Source organism: Poromitra crassiceps, assembly GCF_964638095.1.
Source record: "Poromitra crassiceps genome assembly, chromosome: 18".
Taxonomy (NCBI): Eukaryota; Metazoa; Chordata; class Actinopteri; order Beryciformes; family Melamphaidae; genus Poromitra; species Poromitra crassiceps.
Genome location: NC_139636.1, coordinates 18,722,801 through 18,745,850, shown reverse-complemented (window position 1 = coordinate 18,745,850; position 23,050 = coordinate 18,722,801). Strand labels below are relative to the sequence as shown.

The following is a 23,050-nucleotide window of genomic DNA, read 5'->3' as shown; positions in this document are numbered from 1 at the left end:
AAGGGCAGCTGGGCTTTCCTCTGTAGACTGGTCAACTGGATGTCGTTTCCACTTGAGTTCGGTGGTTGTAAAAGTTCTTTGAGAAATGGATGTATTCTCCTCTTCTAACCTGTAAATGTGACCGCCAGAACAGGAGACGCAATAGATTAATTGTATTGTACACAGCTTCTTGCTATGAAAATGTAATCGTCTTGGCTGTATAGTTCTTTTCCATACACGTGCTGGCTTGGCTTGACTCAGCGTGGCTGAGATTTGTATTTCCATTACACATTCAAGGGGGTAGCCCAATGTAGTCAATACAGACAATACAGCCAATACAGCCTGCCCGCTACAGTGTAGCGCAGGCTGTATTGCTGTGACTAATGGCTGTAAAGTTATGGCTGTAAAACAGTGGATAAACATTTCATTTCCTATAGGTTCTTCACAATAAACTAAAAGCCTTCCGTTAGTTTGTCGGAAAGCTTTTAATATGAAACAGCAGCAGCAGGAAATGTTTTCATTAACAACGCAGCTCAGACACTCATGCTCTGGAGAAGGTCCATCTCGGCCATGGCTTGTTGTGTTCAAACTGTTAATGGAAACGCAAATCAGCGCAGCATTGTTTGACTCGGCATGGCCAAAAGTGCTCATGGAAAAGCCCTAAGGCTAAGTCATGCTTTAGTTCTGTGCCATGCTGGTGTGGTGATGTTTTGTATCGGGATTTTTTTTTAATGGGAGATCTCAGGAGATTATCGATGTCATTCTAGTACAGGGTGGGTAATTATTATCAAGCCAACAACCAGATGCTGCCTGGAGAACTTTGGCTGCCGCTTGTAAATCAGAGAAAGTAACTGACCGTCATTTGGGGGTTTCTTTCTCTTCCAAAAAAAAAAAAAAAAAAGTTTTGCTCGTGAAGTGGCTGCTACTTTACTTGTTAAGTTTCCTACCCTGTTCAATATCGGTGTGAACTGTGCTGCTGATAAGCTGAAGACTGGAGGACAGAGCATGACTTCACACTTTCGACTACGCCCACTGCTGTCACAAGATACCCATTTTAAACCTGACCCGCGTTCTGTTCTGTGTAACTTTTTGTCTCTTGTTTTCTTGCGCTGGGTATCACCACTGATTTCCTGAATCAATTTGATTCAGATTCACAAGGTTTCGATTTTATTTCTGATTAACATGACCAAGATGCTACAGCAGTCAAAACTATATAGTACAGGAAAAGGCATATTGAAAGATATTGAGATTGGGATTTATGAATCAATTCGGATCATTCAAATGAAGATCGATTTGAATCAGAAAAACATTTTTTTAAAGCCAGCCCTAATGTTTTCCATGATCATGGAAGATGATTGACCAGTAGTCAAGCCCCCTTCCCTCTGATGATCCGGAAGTGAATTGAAAAGCTGTAGTTCCTCGAATGGCCACTAGGCATCGGGGGCAGTAGGCATTGCCCCCATGTTAAAATGCTCAACTTTGTAACAGCATTAATTAAGCATCTTTCCAGTGAGGGGCAAAACACGGTTTTGGTCTATATAGCTAATTTAACCTTTTCATAGCAGCTGTAGGGGGTACATTTTTATATAACTCGCCCGTTTAGAGTAAAATAGATGATAGAAAAGGGGGTGATTGACTGTCCAGTGATAGCGCTGCTTGCCAATCACGGACCAATAGCAGGCGGAGCTGCGGCTCTGGGAAACTCCCACCTCACGTGAGGCGTGGAAGGACTCAACCCATTCCCTCCCACTTTGCTGACGAAAAATCAAGATGGTGACGGCAATTAAATTAAATTAAATTAAATTAAATTAAAGTGGTCAGAGATTGGAGCCAATGGCAGAGTTTGCAGGGAGTGGAAAGGGATTTTCTTCCGCTGCCGGTGGAGCCCCTCGAGTTCCTGTTACACAGCATTGAAACAAGGCTGCCCCCAGAGGTTAGAGAAAAACACTTTTTTTAACAGATTTTTTTAACCCAGATTGGTCCTCTGTGAGGACATCCTGTAGTCCTCTGGTTAACTCTATGCTGCTCAGACTGGCTGTGTGATGTTGATGCATTAGAGCTGGATGTGTGTATCAGTATTAGGCCACATTTATACTGCAGGTCTTGATGCCCGGTTGAGATGTTTTGCTTACAGTATATCCGATTTTTGTGACCGCCTGTTTACATCTACTTTTAAAAGTGACCCATATCCGATACCTGGGTTTACACTTGAAACAACCCGCACCCATTAAACGCTTGCCTTGCATGCCGGAGACCGGAGTTCGATTCCCATCGTAAGCCACATTTAAAATAATTTTTTAACCATTTTTCTTATTTAACCGTAACCAAACCTTAACCAAGTTGTTTTATACATTATCCGATCTGTGCCCCATGTGAGCAAAATATCAAAATTGCTTCACTTTTACCAGGCAGTCTGGTGAACTGGGCTGCAGTGTCAACACTGCAAGATATGTTTTGCACTACTCAAAGGGTTCCAAATGCACAGTGTTGCTCGTTATCTTTATTTTATTTTTTAAGTATGGTTGAAATAATGAATCACCTACATGGTGTGAAATAACCTCACCACCACCAGCTCAATGCAGTAAGTTTGTGCTGTGGCTGTGAGTTTGATGATACCCCCAGCAACATGCCAGGCTGGTTTCTTTTTCTAAAGCCCATGTTAGCTGCTGAAACAAGGGAAAGTGTCTGCTGAGTTCTAGACTCCGTTACTAGCCAACCTGCTGGATGAAAGTACAATATGCAAGCATCTGGTAGATTTGCTTTACTCACCACCAGTCAAAAAGGCAATGGTAATATATTGAGGTGCTGGTAAAATGTGAAAGTTCACTAGCCATTTGACCAGTGGACAAAAAATGTATTTTGCACTGATGAAAAGAAAGTAGTATGATTGGGTTCCATTGCCCCGGTTCTGTTTTGGAACCTGTTCAAAGTTGACTTATTAATCCCCGAGTCGGACGAATCTTCTTTTCGAGTCCCCCGCCCCCCTTATGATGTCATATGCTTGCGTCCCCAGTCTCCACTTCCCAGTGTGTTCGTCAACATGACAGATCAACACAAGTGGCCCATGTAAGACATCACAGCATTCTTATCTGCGCTCTGTCCATTGAATTACACAGGAGAATTCAGCAACCAATAGCTGTCAGTGTAACTCAGTTGTGATGTGATGTGAGTGCTGTGGTGAGTGGAAGATAAATGTTGGGTGCCTTCGTCTGGAGTCGTCTCGTGACTGTACGGTGACTTTTGCACACCTTGTATGCAGTTGATGGGCATTGACTTAAAACTTGTGGTATGCAGTAAAATGTTGGATATTGATGCTATCAATGTTTTATTTTTGGGAAACATCTATGAAAATGACATTTGTCTAAGTACTTATTGCTGTAATATTTTTTGCTAGTGATCAGTTAGTGTACAATACCAGTGTATTACTAAATGCAAATGTAGTGAGTGGTACCGACTGGTGATTTTGTGCACCTGCACGCTGTAAAACTAAGGCCATTCTCTCTCTGGACAGATACTTACATGTTTTTGCCAGGCTCTGCATTCCTCTTATTGTAGATGACTTGTTTTGCTATTGAAGTCTCCAATTCAGTCATATCAACTTGTTTTATAACTTGTTCTCTCAGGTGATTTCTCAATGCCCAGAATGTTCTCAATGAATATGACGTTCAAATATGTGAAGCAATGTATTTCTCGTGTCATGTGTTTGGTTCAAATATCATTTGTACTGTCAAAATATTAAAAAAGATATAGTGAATGTCTGTCCTGTTGATGACTATTAGAAATTCTATAATACGCTAAATAAGCACCAGTTCAATCAGATTTTTCTTCTCAGGTCTTTGGAAAGCACAGGTTGACTTTTTATCCAGTTGTACAGACATATAATCCATAGACATGGACGTAGCCACATCACTGTCGTGCCAATAATGGTGGTAAAACACACCCTCTCATGTAATATTGCTTAAAGGTGCTGTCAGCGATTTGCCCAGTTTGACCGGATTCTTAGGTTTCATTTTCCAAACATCAGTGAGCAGTCCCCCTCCCATTTGTGGATTTAACACACGCCTCTTTGTGGAGTTCTGCCTTCTGGTTGGATAAAGTGGGTGGGTGACCCAGGAACCTTTCCTGCTGTTTACAGAGAGAACGGAGAAGGAAGAGAGAACAGAACAAATAGGGTACAGCTGTTACTCATTTCACTCAGCCACTCCGCTGCAGCACTGCTGTAAAACCAGTGGGCTCAGAAAGGTTGCACCCGTACTATGACTGATTGGTTGCCACCAAACAGAACAACTTGTCACTTTCTGAGATCAATTTATTATCGACTTTTAATTCACTTATCTCTCTTTTGTGTGGCTTAATCAGATTATTGATTTGCTTCCAGATTGAGGAGCAGTTCCCTCTCGCATCTGTAATTGCTGAGATGTAATAGTCTGCTTTTGCGTTTCTTAATTCTTTAGTAACCCGATTGCTTAGTCCCTTATACACGGCCATGTCGGTGTTTAAATTACTTTTTAAAGCAGTTCTAAGTGAGAGGTCTCTTTGTTTCATAGGTTTTCGGATTGCCACATTTACCCACGGTAGAGATTGTTTGTTTGAGCACTTGTGTGTTTTGATGAACTTGCCCACAATTGCACCCACCATATTCATAAACTCATTGCAACATGCATCATCATTCAAAACATTGTCCCACTGCACCGCTCTTACTTAATTTCCCAGGTTTCATTTTCCAATTTGCAAGGTAGTACTGTCGTGACACACACGCACACACACAGACACACACACACACACACACACACACACACACACACACACACACACACACACAATCTGACCTGCCTGGTTAGATTGTGAAACAAGTGTTATCTCAAGATAACAAAATAAATAACTTGTTTTCTAAAGATAATGGCATTAACAAAAATAATTGCAAGCACGGCTGTCTTCGACTTCCATAGAATCCATTGCCATTTGCTACAGAAAAGTTCAGTTCTGTTGTGAGCCTTTCATCACGGTCACTTGTCACTTCATTAGGTTACATGTAACCCGTCTATTTTGGTCATCTCTCAACACATCCTTGAGACCGGAGCCAATGTATTTAAGACCGGAAAGCCTCCGTACCGCTGGAGCTTCGTTACAGGATAAATGTTGGTGCTTGGTGGTGGATGTTTCTTATTCCTGTGAATAACTGGCCAAACGTTTGATATCAGAAAATGTTTCAGGATGTAAAACATCTTTGGTAAACGTCAGGTTTCTGTGTCAGTCCCTCAGATCTAGAGGCGTCACATGTTCAACAATCGTACAGGGAGAATGAGAATCACTTTTATTGCCACAGTACAGTAACCAATTAATTGTTTAAGCAGAATATCAGAGCAATTTACATTCTGTTATTACACCTGTCAATTTCTGACCTATTTTCCTCCCTACCTTTCCATCCATCTGCCATCTGTGCTGTCTGGCCAACTGACAATAGGCTGCTAGCTGACATGATCTTCATTGAATGCATCTTTTTACTTGTATCATTCTCTTTCTCTGTTTTCATGTTTTTTGTTTGTTTTGTGTGTTTTATTGTTTGTTTGTTTTTGTTTCTAATGGGTAAAACTAACGAAAGTTAAAAAAAAAGTTATTGCTTTACTTTTGGACTTTTTCCCCTTTGAAATAGTTTTAAATGCGCTTGTTTTGGGCCTTTTGCATGCAATTTTGTGGTTTAATCAGAATAGTGACATCATTTTATATGTTTAATAATAAATAGCTGTCTGAGTCCCCTTTTAGTTGATGGCCCCAGGCACGCAGTTTAACCCCTGGTTGTCACAAAATCCCACGGCACCCCTGGACTTGCCTCACGGCACACAAGTGGTGGCACACCATTTGGGAACCACTGCTCTATTGTACACCCCCTCCGTACATCATCCTAGATGTGAAAGCATTTATCAATCAAGCAAAAGCCTAATAAATACTGAAAATAACGCTTGGTTCACACCAAAAGCATCTCAGAAGCAACGCAATGCCCTGCCCCCGCAAGACTACTTTTTATGCCTCCACCAGGCGATAGCCGTGGCTGGAGGCATTATGTTTGCGGGTTGTCCGTCCGTCCGATTCTTGTTAACGCTAGATCTCAGGAACGTCTTGATGGAATTGCTTCAAATTTAGCTCAAGGTCACTGTGAACTCACAACCGCCATTTTCATGCTCGTTAACGCGGTATCTCAGGAATGCCTTGATGGAATTTCTTCAAATTTGGTCAAACGTCCACTTTGCAGATGTTTTATTGTGGCAGCTTGGTTGAGAGCAGTGGTGCTCTAAAGTAACCAATAAATAAGTGGATATTGGAGCCCTGCAGTGTGTGAGCTGTTTATTTGTTTATTACATGAGTTTCACATGTTCGGCTCGGGACATGTCGTCTTTGGTTGGGATGTGCGTGCATACTCTATTTGTGGTTGAGGGGATAACAGCTTCTTAATAGAATCCATTTAGCGCGTCTTGAGTGAGTGCTGGCCTCCTCTGTCCCACCTGTCGCCCCCTCAGCTTTCATCACCATGTTCCTCGGCCGGTTTCCTGATCTCTGCCCGCCTCACGGCACTCCGCTCTGAGATGAAACAGGTGTTTTCTCTACTGAGATGTACTAATCTCTTCATTGAGTCAGATCTGAGATGTAATAATCTCTTCATTGAGTCAGATCTGAGATGTAATAATCTCTTCATTGAGTCAGATCTGAGATGTAATAATCTCTTCATTGAGTCAGATCTAAGATGTAATAATCTCTTTATAGAGTCAGATCTAAGATGTAATAATCTCTTTATAGAGTCAGATCTAAGATGTAGTAATCTCTTTATAGAGTCAGATCTGAGATGTAATAATCTCTTTATTGAGTCAGATCTGAGATGTAATAATCTCTTCATAGAGTCAGATCTGAGATGTACTAATCTCTTCATAGAGTCAGATCTGAGATGTAATAATCTCTTCATTGAGTCAGATCTGAGATGTAATAATCTCTTCATTGAGTCAGATGATCTGAGATGTAATAATCTCTTCATTGAGTCAGATCTGAGATGTAATAATCTCTTTATAGAGTCAGATCTGAGATGTAATAATCTCTTTATAGAGTCAGATCTGAGATGTAATAATCTCTTTATAGAGTCAGATCTGAGATGTAATAATCTCTTTATAGAGTCAGATCTGAGATGTAATAATCTCTTTATAGAGTCAGATCTGAGATGTAATAATCTCTTTATAGAGTCAGATCTGAGATGTAATAATCTCTTCATTGAGTCAGATCTGAGATGTAATAATCTCTTTATAGAGTCAGATCTGCTGAGATGTAATAATCTCTTTATAGAGTCAGATCTGCTGAGATGTAATAATCTCTTTATAGAGTCAGATCTGCTGAGATGTAATAATCTCTTCATTGAGTCAGATCTGAGATGTAATCATGTCTTTATAGAGTCAGATCTGCTGAGATGTAATAATCTCTTCATTGAGTCAGATCTGAGATGTAATAATCTCTTCATTGAGTCAGATCTGAGATGTAATAATCTCTTCATTGAGTCAGATCTGAGATGTAATAATCTCTTCATTGAGTCAGATCTGAGATGTAATAATCTCTTCATTGAGTCAGATCTAAGATGTAATAATCTCTTTATAGAGTCAGATCTAAGATGTAATAATCTCTTTATAGAGTCAGATCTAAGATGTAGTAATCTCTTTATAGAGTCAGATCTGAGATGTAATAATCTCTTTATTGAGTCAGATCTGAGATGTAATAATCTCTTCATAGAGTCAGATCTGAGATGTACTAATCTCTTCATAGAGTCAGATCTGAGATGTAATAATCTCTTCATTGAGTCAGATCTGAGATGTAATAATCTCTTCATTGAGTCAGATCTGAGATGTAATAATCTCTTCATTGAGTCAGATCTGAGATGTAATAATCTCTTTATAGAGTCAGATCTGCTGAGATGTAATAATCTCTTTATAGAGTCAGATCTGAGATGTAATAATCTCTTTATAGAGTCAGATCTGCTGAGATGTAATAATCTCTTTATAGAGTCAGATCTGAGATGTAATAATCTCTTTATAGAGTCAGATCTGAGATGTAATAATCTCTTTATAGAGTCAGATCTGAGATATAATAATCTCGTCATTGAGTCAGATCTGATGAGACGTAATCATGTCTTTATATAGTCAGATCTGATGAGATGTAATCATGTCTTTATAGAGTCAGATCTTAGATGTAATAATATGTTTATAGGGTTAGGTCTGCTGAGAGGTAATAATCTTTATAGAGTCAGACCTGGTGAGATGTTAAACATAAAACATTTCTGCGGCTGTGGCTCAGGAGGTGCGTGTCGTCCACTAATCAGAAGGTCGGTGGCTCGATCCCCGGCTCCTCCAGTCCGCATGTCGAAGTGTCCTTGGGCAAGACACTGAACGCCAAATTACTCCCGATGTAGGCACATTGTAAAGCGCTTTGGATAAAAGCGCTATATAAATGCAGTCCATTTACCATTTCACTTGGAGCAAAAACAAAAATAAAAAGCGGGGGGAAATATTTTTGATGCCCCCCCCCCCGTTTTTATTTTTTGTTTTTGCTCCAAGTGAAATGTTTCATGGTCACTCGCGATTCAGCAGGTGGCTGGCTGGCTTGGTTCCAGGCTTAAAACTCTTTATATAATGATTTTTAGAAATCTTTGTGTCTATGGAGAAAATGCTTTACAGCGCCATCTGTGTTACAGTCAATGGCTTAAAACTGGAATTACAACACCAGCGAGAAATGACAGGGCTAGACGAGATTAAAGCAAAGGCATCTCCGGCCCAGGACCACGTGTGTCACGTAGCAACGAGGCGACCTCATGCAACTCAAGCCCATTTGAGGAAACTACATCTTTGAAGCCTGCTGACATCACTGATGACATCATCACCATGATCCATTCCTGACTGAATGAATGAATGAATGACACCCCAAAAGCCTTCTCTTGACTAGACTCACTTCTCACCGAACGTCTGGGAGCCGAGACTCTCTTGACCACATCCTCCAGAATCCTTTACAGCCCTATTAAGGCAAGTACTCTTTGTTTGTGTTTGCCCCCCCCTTCTCTTCCAAATTCGTCCCTCCCTAACATTTTAGTCTAGTTTTTATTTGTTGATGAAAATGTCAATCGATTTCCTCATAGTTTTTGTCATCACAACTTTGTTTTTGTTTAGTTAATAATGTCTGTCATCAGTGAAAATAGGTAGTTGATGAACATTTTTCGTCATAGTTCTCGTAGACTAAAACTAACACTGCTTTGGAGAATGGAGGGGTTGGCTGGAATAATGGAAGAAGTACAATCTGGATGGAGGGGTTATTTATACTGGGCAGTGGGCAGAGATGGGGAGGAGGGGGGGGGGGTCGGATATAGTATTTCAGTCCGCCTATTGGTCTGTGGGTAAATCTACTTCCATAAAGAGAAAAATGGGTTTTCCTTTGCCGTAGGGGGAATGCCATATATACACCTAGCCGCTTCCCAAAATCTGTGGCTCCCTTCTCCTTCCGTCCTCGGCTGATAGGTGAGACTTATCCCATCCTTCCATGCTGCTGCTGTTGTTCCTCCCAACTGTGATTGAGATAAGCATTGCTATTTCAGTGTTGGCGGTTTGCTTTGTTGTCCAGCGGTTCTTAACTGCAGGCGAGGATTTGGTTGTTTCAGATGTGACTCATCTCTTGTCATGTGAAGCTTTGTACTGTAGATGCTGGAGACTGAAAACACGGCGACGGGTGTTGTTCTGTGATGTTAAACTGTTTGTGGCGTGAAAATGCTAAAGTAATGAATGAGGATCCAGCTCTTTAGAAAGTGATGCTGATGCTGAATCCAGGCTGTAAAGGGTAAATGTTGTTTTTGGACGGGGCGGTGAAGGCAAGCAGTGACTCATCCCAATATTTGTGAAGTGCCACGTGATGAGGGGTGTGTGTGTGATGAGGTGTGTGTGTGTGTGTGTGTGTGTGTGTGTGTGTGTGTGTGTGTGTGTGTGTGTGTGATGAGGTGTGTGTAAAGGGACCCTCGTGTGTGATGGAGCTAAAAGCGATAGCCTCAGTGTTGATCTTGGCATCACCACAGATGATGATTTGAGTGAATTGATGCCTCAGAGAGCCGCAAGTCTGAGCCAGCAGCTTACAAAATTGTTGGTTTTGCTTGATATTTGATTGACTGATACAATCATCACATAGAAAATAGTAAAAAAGAATAATATCGTTACACTTTGTTTAGACAGTCCAATGTTGAAATTCAACTATCAGTTGACAAATGTTCATGTTTAACAAAATATCACTTGCCTTTTTGGTGCTTCGATGTAACCCTAAACTTGACTATAGACTAACCCTATGATTATTAACCCTAGCCTAGATACTCAATAATCTATAAACACACAATTATGGAAATCACTTGAAACTCAGTAGACTTTGAAGTCACTTGATAGGAAGTTGAATATCGACAGTGGACTACCATTGTAAAGCCTGACTAAAATCAATGATATTCATGGAAAGCCTTCAACCCAGTTAAAAAGGCTGTTGTCCGGTAAGTCAAATTTGGTGTGCAGAAAGGGTTTAAAATCAAATGCATTGTATTCCATTCATAGCGCCCCCCTCCCCACTATATGACAAATGTATCATTGCAAGTACAGTATGATGCAGGACAACTTCATCTCCAGTCAAACAAAGCTGTATGTCTTAGCCCAGTGGTTCTCAATGTGGGGTCCAGGGACCACCAGGGGTCCTTGAGGTGGTTCCACGGGGTCCCCAGCAAACTGATGAATTGTTCAACTTCAGCATTATTTCAACTTACAAGAAGTGAACAGATTTACAGAATGCAGAAGAATGACTGTTTTTATAATAGTTTAACTGTTATCTCTCTACCTACAATACAGACAGACATGGGACTCTGTACAAAATCATATCTAACAATAAAAAATGATCTAAGATTGATTTGGGTCCGAGAGACAAAATCTCATCAAAGGGCGTCTGGCTTAAATGTAGACTGAACTAGGGTCCTAGGGATTTCACTTTCTGCTCCATTTTCAAGTATGAAAGTATAAAAGCATATCTTCATGTTGATGATACTCTACTCTATCTCGATTACATTTTGTTTTAATCAGGTATTTCTGTATTGGCAGCTGCCTACACCCACATGTGGACCACTTTAACAAATGCTTTTTTTGTGTCTCTACAATAAAAGTGATTCTGATTACGTTAGATAACACTATATTGTTTTATTGAAACTCACTAGTTTTTGTTGACTCCTGTCGATGTTTGTCACAGAAATATTTTCATATGACTTCTTCCACGGTTCTTTTGACAGTGAGATATCTTGTATTGATTTTTTGTCCATCATTTCTTGCCACATCCTATGTTTGTGCATATTTGTTACGCCTGGCTTAAATTTACTTTGTATAATTTGCTTATGCTTGGCATATTCTTCAAGGAGAATAACATTTTCATGTTCGGTCCAGTTTGGCTTTCTATTACTTTTTTGTATTCTCATTGTTGTTGTCCATTTTGAAGAAGCTAGCTATAACAAAATGCTGCCAAGTAACGTTAATGTTGAAGGACACTGCGAGTGAAGGGAGCAGAGTGAAGCCGTAACCATGGTAACTGAAGTGCTCTGTGCCGTATTCTGACTGTAAATACAATAAAAGCCTCAGTCTAAACACTGAGGCAAGGAGAAAACCTAAGATGCTTTATGCAATGTTCCTAAGTGAATTCCTCAGATTAGGGAAATATGTTGTCTAAGGGACAAACTTAAGTTTGAAACTTAAGGTAGTTTATGCAACCGGGCACTGACCCTTATGTGGACTAAATTAGGGTCCTTGATATGAAAAGGGTTGAGCATCACTGTCTTAGAGACTCTCTGTCCCAGTCGAATACGTCTGGTCCTGAGCTGGTCCAGAGAAGGGGAGAACGTCTGTCATGTTGGTTGTTTTGGAGGAAACACAGGCAGTGTCAGGTGTTTTTTTCATAATCTTCCAGTACAGGCCTTCCATGGCAGAGATGCCCAGGGGGGACAACTGGAGGCCAGATCCTTGTCCTAATTTAGCCGGTGCTTTTCGTCGGGGCAGATTGCTCCAGCTCCTAAGTTGGTGTCAAGTTTCCTCTAAGTGGAGTTATTAATTCTGAAACGTCAGAATGAAAATCTTCAGGCTGATTCCCCCCAACATGACCCGAGCTTGACCTCTGCTCCCTCTGATGCTGTCAGCTGGCCCATCAGAGCTAATTATTTTTCCGAGTTCCTGTTACATACCTTCCTGCCACATACTCGCTTTTGAAAATGTGAGGATTATTTATGTATCTGTCCATCTGTCTGTGTGCCTCAGCCTCTCAGTGACTACGTTTACATGGACTGCAATAATCCGACTATTGACCTTATTCAAAATAAGACAATCTTTAGATTAAGCTGTTTGCATGAGTTGCTTATAGAATATTCCATTCATATTCCCCTTTACATGCTACAGAGCAGAGAGCAAATACTGACTGAAGATATGCCCACATGACGTCCTTATGCCGGAGTTTCCCTCCTGAATTTAACTTGAAACCCTGTCATGTTTTTACCCCAAAATGTTGGGACTTCTTTTTACCAGTGGCAGCCATCTTTTCTTCTGTAAAGTTGCACAACACTTGACTGCCGTATGTGTTGCAAAATGAAAACGGCAGATGTCATAGATATAGTGTGATTAAGGTGTTTACATGCTGTTTACATGGCAGTGTCTTATAAGTGCTGCCTTAATTGGGTCGGTCCATGTAAATGTAGTCATTGTTTTAATGTGAAAAATTATATTTTTGTCTGCAGGGTGTGAAACCAAACAAACGGCAAGATGTCGGAGTGAGTAACCTTTACTAAACACTGCACCTCGCTTATCTATCTACAGTAATAACTATATGTGGTTGCCATCTTGAAGGAAACTGTAACACAAGAGCTGAATATTGCAAATGTAGAAATGTCAAACATTTTAATTAAGGACTATTAAATATTTTTGGATTTGGAGCTGAAATGCTAGGTCATATATTTTAAACAGAACCCACCAGGGGCCTGTACTACGAATGTTGGGTAAGAAGATCCAGGATCTGTCCCTTGATCTGGTTTGTCTAAACCAGATCAGCTCGATTGTAGTTAACTTGTACTACGAACGTCGATTGCCACTCGTTAACTCGAACCAGGTTTTTCTAATCAAGTTGACTGCGCGTGCACATGAAAACGCCCGTGCACATGAGCTCGTGCCCGCAAAAGAGGCATGGTTTTTAACAACTAGCCAATCACAATGCAATATGGACCGCTCAGCTCAGAACCGTAGCTTTTACAGCGCCACACACGCCTATTTCCTCATTCATCAAAGCCATCTACTACATGTCAGAATCAAAATCCGCATTGGATATTTTTAGTCTGTTCCCGAATGACTGTCTAAAGTTACCACTTTTATTCACATCAGTCATTTATTTGAAGAGCGGTTTCTGCCTCCACGTATCCTACAGCAGCTGAATTCACCCTCTCAATAAACTGCGAGTGGAAGCAATGTGTAGCCTAATGTCTCAGTCCAAAATCCGTATGTATAGAGTAGACCATTAGGCTCAACGAATAATAATGTCATGATGTGTTTAGTCGCACTGATTGAATAATTCCTATAGGCTATCAATAAAAAAAAGAATGATAATAAAATTAAAAGAGGCTTCTGAATGACACGGTACGTGCGGGCATAGATTTCATTTATAAAAAATAACCTATTTTGTGGTCACATATATTGTCAGCAGAGTCGCATATCTCCATATTTCATATAATGATGCTGGAAATATGAAGTTCAATCACATCATACAGGCCAAAAGCAACAGAGTTGCAGCTGCAAAATGCAGGAGTAGCCTAGATATGAATCATCTTAATATGGGATCGCCTGTGTGCAGGTGATCCCATATTAAATTGCTTAGATGTAGTAGGCTATTCCAGCATGTAGGCTATGACCATTTCAATTCCAACCCAACGTCAGTCTCAGCTCCGTTGCGCACACGGCACCGTGCGCTTTGGAGACGTTTATGTAACCTTTTTATGCCGGTTTAGTGATATTTCTCCACTCACTATTCAGCTGCAATCGATCAGCGGGATCAAACAAAGTATCTAGGCTACTTGAGAGCACAAAAATGAATATATAAAAACATATTCCAAAGTGGTAAGTAGGGCTTAATTAAAATAGCCAACAAGTGCAAGGCTTTAGTCCTTGATTAACATTAACATTGATTAACATTACTCATTCAACATTACAATTCGTGCTCCTTCCTAGATGGGAAACTCATCCAGAAAGGGGTTGGCCATTTTTCCAAACTGCTGATTCGATTGGTTCGTGGGCGGTGTATTTAAGGTCTAATCTTATCCTTGCAGCTTAACCTGCTACGGACCAGGTTAAGTGTGAAGCATAAGTTGCTATGGAAATATATGTCGGTAAGAAGTTAACTTGCTTTGTAGTACGGCCAAACCAGGTTTAAACCTGAAGTTACCTAGCTAAACCACTAATCTTGCTTTGTAGCACAGGCCCCAGTTTGTGTTACAATGTTACAGCAACACTTGCATAATATTTTGTGTGCCTTGCTTGGTAAACGAGTTGAATTTATCATGCCACTTCAGTGAGGCCTCAAATAAGTCATATACTGTAGTGTTACTGTATTTCAAATCTTAACATATCAAGACAATAACAAAATGCAATCATTTTCATGAATCATTGAATTTTCCTCATAACAACATATCTTCTCAAACCTTTTAGGAAAAAGATGTCATCGAGTCGCAAGCATCAACTGAAGGTAAAGGATCCTTATAGCCAGTTTTCACGGAATTGGGTTGCTATGGGAACAGTTTGAACCCTAGCTTATTTCCTGTCAGCTATTGTATTAGCAAACATTGCAACAGGAAGTAAGCTAGGGTCAATTTAGAATGTTTATGTTGTCAAATTAAAAGTGTATATAGTTTTTTTTTTCTGTTAGATTTTTTTACAGTGTGTGTGCAGCAAAGCTCTGAGGAAGAAAAGCAAAGAAAGCTTCAGCTAGTTCATGGTATAGATTACTGTATATAAGCAGCAACAAAATAGGGTGTAAAAGAAAACTACAACAAAATAGAAAAAAATATATTGGTAACATGTTACAATAATAATAATAATCACCGAGGTCAACAACGTTACACAGTGCTCTCAAACAAAACTCAATTCAGCATGGTTTTCCAGTGTGATGAAAGTAGTGATGGTGAGTTGCACTGTGCATCATGACCTGGTCTTGTCTGCTGTCCTCTTGCAGAGCTTGATGCTCTCCATTGCCAAAGGCTTCCTGGAGGAGGAGGTGAGGGAGCGTGAGGAGGAGAGGAGGAGGTACATGGCGGAGACCTGCCCTCCCCTCTCCATGCCCAGGTCCATGCAGGAGCTGCAGGCGAGTCACACACTGCAGCCACACAATTTTTTTTTTTTAATGGAATTTGCTTGCCAAATTTCCAAATTTAATGATCGTAATGACGGTGATGGTAATGACATTTTCTTCATTTTCAGCTAACTGCTAGCTACTGGTTGAACTTGCAAGCATCCCCTTCAGAGCAGCTAACAATGTACTCAATTTACATACATACTGTATATGAAGAAATTACAGTAAAATTCATATTACAGTTTATTTGGTAATGACATGGAATAAAAAATATTCTCTTACTCTGAGGTATAAATGGGAAAATTTCCTACATTTCTGGTGATCAAAATGTCTCTTTCTCCTTGGCAGCCATGAACGCCAGTGTCACTACAGTGTCACATGATCACAAAAAAAAAACTTTGACAAAACTTTATTATCCTGCAAATTGTCTGCGATGTCGGTAATGAGGGCCATTATATCAAGGGGCACATACATATTTTGTATTAAAAAAAGTCATAAATTGTACTTAAGTTAAGTATTTTGAGAGGAAATCATTGATTCAACTGCATTTATAGTACCGTAGTAGTACATGCTAAAAATGATATGATTTCCTTTCTTTTTCTGAAGAATTACAAGACCAAACATCAAAACTCTGTTGGGGACAAACGGCTCCCTCCTCCGTGTGTGTGTGTGTGTGTGTGTGTGTGTCTGTGTGTGTGTGTGTGTGTGTGTGTGTGTGTGTTTGAGAAACATTTCTTTCTTTCTTTCTTTCTTTCTTCTGGTTTATTCTAATTTTTATTTCAAATGTTAATAGCACATGACCCGTGCAAGTCGGCTCGCATGCAAAATTACATATTGTACGCTTAACTCGGACAGCCAGTAAGTAACATTATGTTCTTCATGTTTTCCTTTAGGAGCTGTGTAGAGAAATCCATCGCAAGGTTGATGTGATCGATGAGGAGAGATATGACCTGGACCTGAAAGTGACCAAATGCAACAAAGAGGTAGATAACGCTCTCATTTAAACCTGAGGATGTCTGAATCCCATTATGTCTCCACTTACCGTACTAGCATTCCCATGAAGAGCACTTTACTCCAAGCTGTAAAAGTGCTGTGCAAATAAAGTCAAGTCACTGTCTACCGTTGACCAAAGTGCTGGTCAATTTCCAAAATAAATAAATAAATAACAAAGGATAGCAATCACCATGAACAGAAAAACTGAGAAAAGTGAACATATAAAAAAAAAAGTACAGTACTTAGTGGTGATGGAAGGTTTTCACTTGAGAACCTCCATTAATTCAACCATTTCCGGAAAAGTTTGTCAACCTTTCATCAGCCTCAAAACTCCAGCAACAATTACCTCTAGACGAGAAACTCCTGCTGTCCTCAGTAATGTAGTGAAACAAGCACAATTTCGCAATAGCTGCGACCACATTATACGAAATTCGAATGCCAGGTACCAGGGGCAGCCCAATCAACTCTGCCTCTGCCACCCTGCATTTCAAAATTGGCCCCCTCCAGCCAATTGGCATGAACACAAACACACACCTTTATACACCTTTATATGTCTTAGCCAGGTCTCTCTTTTTCAATCCTAATGTGACTGTCCTGGTTAAATAAAGGTTAAATAAAAATGAAATAAAACACACACTTGACCTCCATGCCAAATGTCAGCCTCCTAGGGCGAAAACTGTACTGATTTTATAGAGCTGCTGCTCGCAGCTAAAAATACCAATGCATAATCAACATAGAGTAGTAGAGGGTCATCAGTATAAAGACATACTTTCATACAGTACCATACTTTAAAATGGTGACATTTCATGATACTCCACCTGGAAAGGTACAAATATAGGGACTAGGAATAATCATCATACACATATATCATGGCAGAGAAGACAAACAATACAGAATCCACAAGTACTCTACACAAGTATAAAATATAAAAGACCATATTGAGTGGCATAAGTGAAAATCGCATTTAAAAATATGTATAATGTCCCTATTCATCAAGTATATATTGGGGAAGTGTATACAGTATAATTCAATAAGCTCATAAGAACACTAGAGATGCAGCATCCCATCCAGTCTGGGAGGTTGTGTTCAAAACTTGTATCATTTAACCTCACTTTGGAGCAAGAATGTCTCATCTTTCCTACCGGTTCTCTGTGGCTGGGAACTCATCGTTTATCGGTCTGACGATGATTATACGACGGCCAACATTTCAGGGTTTCCCGGTGTAGCCAGTGGACATCCAGGCCAAGACTTCCTCTTCCATGCACCGTTGTTTGTTATTGTTTACAGTCTGATTAGCAACTTGAGCATGAACGTTTCTCCACACAATACACAAACATCACAACTTTTTGTAGGTGTTTTAGGTCCCGACGACATTTTGGCTTACAAACAGATATCTGCATATGAGACGTCGTCTCTCAACTCCAACTCCGTCTCAATTTGCTAATGGGACTGTAAACAATGACTGGCACAGTGGCCAGTCAAAGAGCCCCCAATGTCCACCCAGAAACCCCCAAATATTGGCCGTCACCCCCCAGAGTAAGCATCGTCAAACCGATACACAGTGGGTTCCGAGTTTTCTTTTCACCCTGCATCATGTCTCCACTGTCCAGATCAATGACCTGAACATCAAAGTTCAGGACCTGAAGGGGAAGTTCAGGAAGCCCGTCCTGAGGAAAGTGCGTATGTCCGCTGACGCCATGCTCAAAGCTCTGCTGGGCTCCAAGCACACAGTCAACATGGACCTGAGAGCCAACCTGAAGCAAGTGAAAAAGGAGGTCAAAGAGGAGGTGAGCTGCTGTTCTGCAAAACTGTTATTATTGTTTTACTCATTTAGAGAGTTTTAAATTTTACAATGTTCAATGTTTTAAATGTAACGAAAGGACATATAATAAAAAACACACACAACATCAAGGGGAACACAAAACAAATAAGGGCAGATCCTGTCCAGGCCCACATGCGTCGTGTGGCAACCGCGGGGGCAGGGTTACTTGGGTTGTGGCTAGATGGGGTACAAAATCGTGGCAATTGTTATAACAAATCCTACTCAAGTGTTGTTACTTTAGTGAAAATTATCTCAAGTACAAGTGAAAGTACTAGTCCATGAAATTACTGAAGTAAGAGTAAAAAAGTAGCCTATTTAAAAGTACTCAAGTAAAAGTACATTTAAGTTGGTTAGAGGTTAGATTCTCTGCCCGAACCCGACCCGGCGCGTGGGTTGGGGCTGGGTGGGGCTGCAATTTCCCCTCTATTCCTCGGACCTGGGCCCCGGGTCAAATAAAATGCCCTTTCTTTTTCTTTTTAGAATTGGGGAAATATTTGGTCTGGTAATCAGAATGTTACATGTACATTGTAACCTTAGAACCTTATCAATCACTGTATTATTCACGAGACTGAACATGCCAGACTGAACATGCCAAACAGATATAGCTTAGAATAAACATCCAACTTACTAAGAAAATGTAGAGTTTAAACCAGGCTCAGGCCCATAAATGCAGCCAATGGGGTGAGCCGGTGTCAGGCAGAACGTGCCCGGGCTTGTGTTGTTTTTTTTGGGGCCAGATCTAAGCTCTAATTTGCGTTACTTTAAAAATGTTTGATATTTTACTCATGTACGCCAATACATTTCACGCATCTAACATGTTACGTGTTACCTAAGCTCTCCCTGTCTTTGTCTGTCTTGTCTTTCATACTGAATAGCTCATTCAGATACAGCCAGGGATGCTAAGTTTGGCGATGCTCTCCTTTGCCAGACAAACTATAGCTGCTACTGTGGCGGCAGCAATTGCACAATAAGATACATCCATTTAACTATGGATTCAAGATTCAAGATATTTATTGTGTATTTATTTTTGTCTTATGCTAGGGAACTCCATTATAGTGCAAGTACAGTAGGTACATAGTCACAACAGTAATATTATGTATGTAAACAAGGCAAATAAGGCAAAAAGTAAATAAGTCAAATAAGGCAAACAGTGGGGGGGGGGGGGTTGACTATAGAATAGCAATACAATTGAATAAATAATGGAAATAGCACCACTTGTCAGAGAAAGGTGCAGTCTATCAGCAGCGGCAAATGATAATTGATATTTCTGAACTAATGTGATTATGGGAATCATTACAATTTGATCGTCTACATCTGTCTAATTCAATTGGCGCATCCCACCAGTTTGGGCGCCCTATAAATGCGGGGGTGATTGTTATTCTGGACCAGTCAGCGAGCAGTCCCAATGCTACCGTGCTGTTTTCAGTGTGGTGTGCAAAACAAAAATCTAAATTTACTCAATTCCAATTATTCAAATTCTCCTTTAATATATGCACTTTCCTGTTTGTGTAAAGTTCTTAGACCTGCCCATCTCAGATTCTAAGCAGATTACGTTGTGTGATACATGTAATTGCTATTTGACTCAGGTCTTCTTAACCCAAACTCACCAACTTGAGGCACAATTTCATTGAGAGAGAGAGAGAAAAAAAATGGTCCTGACCCGGCTCTGGTCTGTGTTTCAGGATAAGGAACTGCGTGACGTTGGCGACTGGCGCAAGAACATCGAAGACAAAGCCGGCATGGACGGGAGGAAGAAGATGTTTGAGACTGAGGCTTAAAGCAGTGTCCGCTTCTCCAACACTGCATCTCCTGCTACAAACTGCTAGCTTTCTCTGCATCTTCTCTGTCATGGACTGGTTTGGATTGTTTGCCAATTAGTGGATCTTCCTTCCTCTAAATAATTCGCAAAAATACATTGTTTTGAGTCTATTTATAAGCTATAGAAACTGACATAATAAACAAGTTAACACCTGCTTAGGGAGCTTATTTGTCATGCTTACAACCTCAGATTTACTCATTTATTCTTACCTCCGCTACGGAATTGGCCGGGCCTTTGGCGGGAGGTTATGTTTTCACCCGTTTGTCTGGCATTCTGTTTATTATCAGGATATCTCAAAACGTTATGGATTTGCACAAAACCTGTCAGAAAGGTTGGTTCATGGGCCGACTTAGAAATGATTAACTTTCCATGCCCACTGAACAAAAGGGGGCATGGCAATGGGCGTGTTCAATCACTAAAAGCCGCCTAACTTCCAAACACATGACACCAGGAAACTTTGTAAGAAGTTGGGCATGGGCCAAGGACGAACACACACTGATCCGGTGTCTGTCCGTCTGCGTTCATTTTTGTCTTCACTTCCATTCATTTTCAAAGACACCTGTCCGTCTGTCTGTGGAGCACTGATAATGCGTACGTCTCCAGCAAATTTGCATACGTTTTGATGGACAGAAAGTTCAATGCGGATGAACTTTTCCTGGATGTATGGATTGATTGGACGTTCTTTTCTCAGAGTGGAAATGGAGGAGCAGAAGTCACCGCCATGACAGTTGCCCGCAACTCTGTAAAAACTTTATTTTATAGGCACAATATTGTTCTAATATTAATAACAACATATATCAAAGCTGGTATGGCTTTATGGAAAGACCGTGACTCGAACCGGTTAAAAGTTATCGTGGCATTTTGAGCCTGCGAACTTAGTTAGCAAACGTAGCTAACAGCTATGGAACAGCTATGTTCCAGCTCTGAGCCCACGTCCTGACTACAGAGTGCCCGCATGCTGCGCTTCATTCACCAGGTCATCTAAAAAACAACACAACGTACATGAAACTATTTATAGTTTTTATAAAAAAATATATAATTCTGTCCATTTTCTGACGGATCAGTGTCTGTCATAAATCACTGATGATGATGCTCAAGTGACATCACTGATGACATTCTAATAATAATGTCACAATGTCTATGACATCATCAGTGGGTATGTCATCTCTACGATTGTGGGGCATGACATCGAATGTAGGGAAACAGTGGATGGATAAATCCAGAAGGAAGCGGGAATGCAACATAATAGCCAACTGCCATAAAACACCGCAGAAGAAGAAGGGCATGACATCATCAGTCAGTGGCGTTTGCATGCTCATAATAGGCCCTATTATGAGCATGCAAACGCCAACGAACATCGCCCTATGTGGGAAGCTGCGCCGCAGAATCGCTAGCCTAGGTAAACCCAGCCACCACGTGACCTGCTCTCTCAGTTCCCAGTCACTATCGTGACTGAGAACAGGTCTGAGAGCAGGTCACGTGGGGGATGGGTTTACCCAGGCTACAGAATCGCTGCCCTGTCTGCCGCTTATTAGTATTTTTTTTTGCCAGGCAAGCTGGTTACCAGCCTAAATCTGGCTCTGTCTGAAGCTGACAGACTGACTGACTCACAACCCTGAGGACAAATTACTTCATCAGTGATGTCATCAGTAACACACATGCTGCCTGGCATGTACTAGGTTTTGCCTAGTCTTGTTTCTATATCTCATTGTGAATTATTTTGGCCACCATAATCGTGTAGTGAAAATCTGTTAATGTTACAGCCGTACAGTACTTGTTTCTGCTCCACTAAAATGAGGTAAGGAAAGTCTCTTTGTATCATTTATTGTTGTTATACTATATACTCTATGTATGTTGTTTTTGTTGATTTTAGTGTTTTGTGTCTTGTAGCATCTGTCATCATCAAACGATGAGCTTCATGGATTAATCCATCATGATGAAGGGTGAGTATTGACTTCCTCTGTTCTGTTCTGTTGATTTAAGTTAAGTTGTGACCAGTGATGTCATTCATGCACAAATTACACAAATTACAACTTTTGACAGTTTTCGGATGTGTGAAATTATGTGCAAAATAAATCTGCCTTGTTTTTCATTGAAGTTCTGAACTGAGTCTATTGCAACATTTTCAGTATGCATGACTACAGTTTTTACTCATTTCATTTGGCTGCTTTACTGCTGGGTCACCACGTGTAAAATTGGGGGCTTTTGTTATTTACATTTTGTTGTTTAAATGTCAAAAGCCCCCTTCACCGCTGCCGCGGCAGTGACATTAACGCTGCAGTATTATTGCGGTAATCTGGTCAATTGAAATGAGCAACAACTGTACATTTAATGATCGTTATTACACTTCCATTTTGGGTGATTTTTTGGGGGAGGGGGCATGACCATGGTTAACTTTAAAGTTGTTGAATATCACCTCAAAATATCAATCAAAAAATATCGGCATCAGTTCTGGACTTGAAAACCAATATCAGTCGAACTCTAATTTGAAGGTTTGAGGTTTGATACCTGAGACTGTTGTTTATGTGCTGATATTTCTCTACTCATGGAGTTCAAACACTGTTGGATTAATTTAGAGCGGGGTATATACTTCACACCTCAGTTCAAACAGGAATACACTCAGTCGCAATGTTGAATCGTCTAAAAATAATGTATCAAGAGTCGTGTTTATAAATTATGGCGTGTTAAGAAATGGTGATGACAAGTTATACTGTACATAACTCATGTATGGTTATGTATCCATCCAAACACGTTTCACACTTTAGCATGGGAACATTTCTACCTGTTCTTCCAATATATATGAAAATGCATTTACTTTCCCACTTTCTATACTTTAATATCAGAGTCTCAGCAATGACAAAGCCAGAAGAATTCTGACCAAAATGACAAATATGGCTATCACTATATATTATGAGGCATTCCAGGTTATTAACCTGTGCATTATTGTGGCAGACTGTATATACATAATACAATACAGTGTTAGTACTTAAAGGAGAACTTCACCAAAAAACAATGCAGATTTATTTTGCACATGATCT

General features: G+C 40.4%; 1 protein-coding gene across 1 annotated transcript; it reads left to right on the top strand.

Annotated features, from left to right (window-relative positions):
• The first annotated feature begins 9,450 nt into the window (after positions 1-9,450).
• LOC310793186 (troponin I, fast skeletal muscle-like) lies at positions 9,451-20,159 on the top strand. The gene is made up of 7 exons (XM_083654943.1): positions 9,451-9,515; positions 12,785-12,817; positions 14,739-14,775; positions 15,262-15,390; positions 16,272-16,361; positions 17,982-18,158; positions 19,876-20,159. The coding sequence occupies exons 2-7, from the start codon at positions 12,810-12,812 to the stop codon at positions 19,969-19,971; spliced, it is 537 nt and encodes a 178-aa protein (XP_083511069.1). The 5' UTR covers positions 9,451-9,515; positions 12,785-12,809; the 3' UTR covers positions 19,972-20,159.
• Positions 20,160-23,050: the final 2,891 nt, after the last annotated feature.